Raw genomic sequence first — 6000 nt, 5'->3', positions numbered from 1 at the left:
AGTACACTGTAGCTGTCTTCAGACACTCCAGAAGAGGGAGTCAGATCTCGTTACGGATGGTTGTGAGCCACCATGTGGTTGCTGGGATTTGAACTCAAGACCTTTAGAATAGCAGTCGGGTGCTCTTAGCCGCTGAGCCATCTCAGCAGCACAGTTGTGGGTATTTTTAAAAGCAATGCTGTGTTAGTGAGATGGCTCAGTGGATAAGGGTACTTGCTGCTAAGCGTTATAACTCGAGTTTGATTCCCTGGACCCACACGAAGTAACAAACCCTTCCAAGTTGCCCTCTGACCTCCACAAGCATGCCATGGCCCATAAGCAAGTTCACTCCCCTCACAGTAAATAAATATTGTTAAAGAAATTTAATGTTGCTTTAGTGTGTTTGTGACAGGCCTCATATAACACAGGCTGGCCTCAGAGTTGGTATATAGCAATTTCTGAGCAACTTTTCTCTCCTCCCAAGTACTGAGGGGTGTATATCACCATGCTAGTTTGTAGTGTTACGGATGGAACACAAGGCTTCATGCATGCACCAAGTGAACTATATCCTCAGCCCCATAATTGTGGGTTTTAAATTTCCATTCTAAATACCTCCATTAAGTTTCTATTCTAAATACCTCCTTTTCCACATCTCCCTGACCACTCCCTGGCCACTAGCCTCTTGAGCTTTCTGTTTTTTTTTTTAAACTAAAGATATGTTTTATTTTTATTCATGTGTCTGTGCTGTGTGTGTGCACACATGCTGATGGGTACCCATGGATCCCTAAGAACTGGAGTTACAGGAAGTACTAAGGCACCTGGTGTGGGTGCTGGAAACTGAACTCTGGACCTCAGCAAGACCACTGAGTACCCTTCCTTCCTTCCTTCCTTCCTTCCTTCCTTCCTTCCTTCCTTCCTTCCATCCATCCATCACTTTACAATCCAATTGCAGACCCCTACCTCTGCTCCCAGTCCTCCCCTCCCACTCCCTTTCCCCTGACTCCCTTTCTCCTCAGAGAAGGGGAGTCCCCCCCCTCCCCCAGATACCAACCCACCTAGATGTATCCTTTCCCACTTAGGTCAGACAAGGCAGTCCAGCAGACTGTTGTCCACTGAGTACTTTTAACCATTGATCCATTTCTCAAGATTCCCCTTATTCCTTTTGTTTGTTTGTTTTTGTCATACTAGGAATGGAACCTGGCCCTGAACATGCTAGGCAAGTGCTCTGCAACTGAACTACATCTCAAGCCGGGCAGTTGTGGTGCACGCCTTTGATCCCAGCACTTGGGAGGCAGAGGCAGAGGCAGGTGGATTTCTGAGTTTGAGGCCAGCCTGGTCTACAGAGTGAGTTCCAGGACAGCCAGGGCTACACAGAGAAACCCTGTCTTGAAAAAAACCAAAAGAAAACAAAAAACAAAATACAACAACAGAAAAACTGAACTACTCTCTAGCTCTGTCTCTTTCACACGGTAATTACGCCCTCAAAGCAATCACCTTTACTCTCAAGTAACCAATGTTATGAAACAAAAAATGCCCCACCCCCTCATACCTACTCACAAAGTCACACACAGACTGCTAAAATCTTCCATGTCAGTGTAGCAAACAGAAACGACAAACAACTCCACCATTAACATTCTTTAAAACTACCACCATTGATTGTCACCCTCACCACCAACGACAATCAAGTTACCACCACACACAAAAACAAACAGACACAAGTGTTAATACAGGCCAGTAATCCCAGCAATTTGGAGGCTGAGGCAAGAGGATCATGAGTTTGAGGCTAGGATGAGCAACAATCAATCAATCAATCAATCAATAAATCTATAAATAAAAAGTGTCCAGTGATGGCAACAACAACAACAACAACCACAAAACACCCCACAAACATGAAATAACCATCATCAGAAACTCCAAGGGCTAGCAAGAGAGAGGGTAAAGGAGTTTGCTGTTGAATCTGAGGATCCAAGTTCAATTTCCAGTGCCCAAATGGAAGGAGAGATTGTGCCCCTGTGAGCTGTTCTCTGACCTTTGCATATGACTCCAACATCAAGCATCACTGAGTGGAAACAAACTCACACTGAAGGGCTGGGGAATGGCTTAGTAAGAGTGCTTGCTATGAAAGCACAAGAACCTAAGTTTGCATTCTTAGCATCCATATAAAAAGTAAGCCATGGTCACAAAAATCACCTAGAAATCCAGTGCTATGGGAGGTAGATACAAAAGCATCTGTGGGTTTTACTGGCTTCCAGCCTAACTCCAAATTCAATGAGAGATCCTGACTCAAGGGAATAGGGCAGGGAACAACAGAGTAGGACACCTGAAGTTCTCCTCTGGTCTTTACGTGTAGGCCACAAACACATGCAACTTATACATACATTGCACATACTGACACACAGACATTACAACTACATACAACCATATAAGTTATTAACCACTCAAGCTCCAAATAATCAGCACAGGCAGCTTCACCCTGAGAACAACAACAATTAATGATTAATATTAAACACCAGCTGTCCCAGCATGGCAGTACACGACATTAACTCCAGCACTCCGGAGGTGGAGACAGGAGAATCAGGAGTTATCTTGGCTACACTGTGAGTTCAAGGGTAGTTTATGTCATGTGAGACTCTGTCTCAAGATCAACAGGCTGTGGATGTAGCTCAATGGAGTGCTTGCCTAGCAATGATGAAGCACTGGGTTCCATCTCCAGCACTGGATGGTGAACACCACCAGTCATCCTATCGCTTGGGAGGCAGAGGCAGGAGGATCAGATTTTCAAGATCATCCTTATCTATATCATGGGGTTGAGGCTAGCTGGGGATACAAGAGACCTCCACTTATTATGAAACCAAACATGGCAGGAGCTAGAGGGATGGCTCAATGGTTAAAAGCACTTGATGTTTTTGCAGAGGATGAAAGCTGAGTTCCCAGCAACTCCTTGTGCTCATAACCAGCAGTAAATCCAGCTCAAGGGGATGTGACATCCCTGTCTAGCTTCCATTGTCACTTGCATGCAGATGGCATATAATTATGCTGATGTATACATATAAACAAAAACAGAAATAGTTAAAAAATAACATCAGATTATCATCACCTCCAACCTACCTATGAGAACCATTGTGTTTTGTTTGTTTGTTTGTTTAGTTTTTTTTTTTCTGAGATAGGATTTCTCTGTATAGCCCTGGCTGTCCTGGAACTCACTTTGTAGACCAGCATGGCCTCAAAAATTCTGCCTGCCTCTGCCTCCCGAGTGCTGGGATTAAAGGCATGCATCACCACGCCCGGCTCGAGAACCATTGTTAACACTAACCTTTACCAACTAACAGCAACCCTCACTGTTGCAACCACAACAGAACCAATCTAACAAGGAATAGCCAGCGACCTGTCCAAGTGCCATGAAGGAATGACCTGAACCCATCTCCACCACTGAACCTAGTACAGCATCCTGGCATTCAAACCCCTCTGCGAAGCTCTCAGCATCCCCAGAGACTGCTATGGTTCTCAAAGGCCTCACCTATCTTTTTCTTTCTCTTCTACTATCTTTTTACCTTTACCTTCCCTCCCACCTGCCTGTGTGTCTGTCTTTTGTCACGAAGTCTGGACTATTGATTGTGCCATCTGCAATTTCAGAATTCTGGGCTGACAAACCTAGTTTATACAGTACTGGGGATGGAACCCAGGCTTCCTGCATGCTAGGAAACACTTCATCAGCTGAGCTCCAGCTTGCTCCTATTTTGGTTTTATTGAGACACGATCTTGCTAGGTAGTTCATGCTGGCCTCCAACTCATGATTCTCAGTGTTTATCATGGTTCACTTGATGCATTTTTCCCCTCTCACATCTGTCTGCTGAGCAGTCTGTTGACTAAGCGTTTCAGTGTTGGCAGCCCTAGGAGGGGTTTTCCTTCCTTTCAAGTAGCAAATCTCTTCCTGTTTTTCTCTTTCTCATTCACTTGCTTTCTTTCTTTTTTTCTGTCTTTCTTTCTTTCTTTCTTTTTCTTTCTTCCTTCCTTCTTTCTCTTTCTTTCTTTCTTTCTTTCTTTCTTTCTTTCTTTCTTTCTTTCTTTCTTTCTTTCTTTTTTTTCTTTCTTCTCTCTCTTCCTTCCTCCCTCTTTTTCTCCCCCCTCCTCTTCCTCCTTTTAAAAGAAAGGGTTTCATGTAGCACAGGCTGGCCTTAAATTTGCTATAGTCATGGAGGACTTTGAACTCCTGCATCCACTTCCCAAGTGCTGGGACAACAGGAGTACAGTACCACACCCCATTTATGTGATGCTCAGACTGGACCTCAAGAGCCCAGAATCCGCCCCAGCTCTCGCTGGCTTTCTAAAAGATGTTCTCTTTCACTTCACCTCCCTGCCTCCACTCCAGTCATGTTCGCTATAACCTCCAAGAACCCCAACAACTATCCCTCTCATAAGAACATGCCCTTGTTCTCTCACTGACAATGACAGAAATTGGAAGCTGAAGTGATCTGTGGGTTTATGGAGCTATGGGGTGATTTTTGTTTTGTTTTGTTTTTTTGTTTTTCGAGACAGGGTTTCTCTGTGTAGCCCTGGCTGTCCTGGAACTCACTTTGTAGACCAGACTGGCAGAAATCCACCTGCCTCTGCCTCCCGAGTGCTGGGATTAAAGGGGTGTGACCTCACGCCCGGCACACTACTGGCTTTTATTGTATGTGCCATGATGCTGCTAAGTCTAGACCCATGTATGATACCGACCATTCTCCAGCCTTCTCATCAACAGACTTCAACTTGAACTTGTAGTGGCATCTCTGCCTGAAGCGTCTCCACTGCCATCCATGGGTAGTAGGGAGACAGGTCTCTCCTTTGTATCCCTCTATCGTTTCTCCACTAGTCCTCCATCTCCTCCTCCTCTTTCTTTCTTTCTTTCTTTCTTTCTCTCTCTCTCTCTCTTTCTTTCATTATGTATTTTCTTTATTTACATTTCAAATGTTATCCCCTTTCCTGGTTTCCCCTATGAAAACCCCCAGCCCCTCCCTCTCCTCCTCTTTCTATTCCTCATCTCCATTCCTATTTTTCCTTTTCTTCCCCTAGCTCTCTCTTCCTCCTCCTTTTCATCCTTTGCTATCTTCTGCCCCACCCCTACATCTCCAACTCCTCTTTAGTAAAATTAACTGGCACTGGAAGTTAAATGAGGATGATGATGGCTTATTTCCCGTGCTGGAGATACCCAGGACCTTAAGCACCCCCACTGAGCTCCCATGCCCCTGTGATGGTTATAGTCAAACCACCCACTATCATTTGCACTGTTATTCCACCCAATGAGTGGCCAGACCTGCAGATCCCAAGAAAAGCCCTCCACCCCTCAAACACTCCTGTCTCCAGACCAACTTCTGAATAAGAGTTCTGGAAACAGAGGCTAAGAGAGGGAAGAGCTTGCTTCAGACTGCAGGGGAAGGCTAGTTCTGAGAGAGTTGACGACCTAGTTCTCTAAGCCCCTGAAAAGGGGCATGTCCTCTTCCTGACGACTGTAATTCCTTCAGGGACACTTTCTTTCTTATTTCTGTTGCAGTATTTGTCCTCATACCCAGCCTGGCATACACAGATTGGAGCTTGATTCTTGGTGAGGGACATGGGGTGCTCTGTGCTGTCCTATGGAACTGTCTCTGAAGGCTCTGTGGTTCTCATAACCATTGCCCCAATTTCTGAGGGTGCTACCAGGTTACCACTCCCAGATCCCACCCTTGAACAGCTTACCATGGTGAGGGATGGTATCTAGGCTCCTGTGGGTAATGACAGGGGTGCAGGCTCAGACGGTTCTAGGGGGTGGCTCTGGCATGGCTCTCCTCCTTCACCTACTCCTTCACAGGCTCTTGGCCCTAGTTCCTCTTGCAACAGCCCCTCTTTTACTTCCTTTGCGGGAGGGGTCATGACCACAGGGGAGGGAAGCTGAGGGCGGGGACAATGCTCTGAGCTCTAGCAGCAATGACAGGGCTGAGGGAACTGTTTGGAGCATAGACCCTGAAGGGATAGGTCAAAGATGATGGGCAGTCACTGCCA

At 45.8% G+C, this 6000-nt stretch overlaps 1 protein-coding gene across 1 annotated transcript in view; it reads right to left on the bottom strand.

The window, feature by feature from the left end:
- Positions 1–5859, bottom strand: part of Myo1f (myosin IF) — a 49287-nt gene extending 43428 nt beyond the window's left edge. Inside the window, exon 1 of the mRNA XM_021217621.1 lies at positions 5698–5859. Within this exon, the coding sequence (XP_021073280.1) occupies positions 5698–5700 (3 nt within the window). The 5' untranslated portion in view covers positions 5701–5859. The remainder of the gene's footprint in view (positions 1–5697) is intronic.
- Positions 5860–6000: the final 141 nt, after the last annotated feature.

Source organism: Mus pahari, chromosome 18, assembly GCF_900095145.1.
Source record: "Mus pahari chromosome 18, PAHARI_EIJ_v1.1, whole genome shotgun sequence".
NCBI lineage: Eukaryota > Metazoa > Chordata > Mammalia > Rodentia > Muridae > Mus > Mus pahari.
The sequence above is the reverse complement of the archived record's forward strand: the minus strand, read 5'-3'. Positions and strand labels throughout refer to the sequence as shown.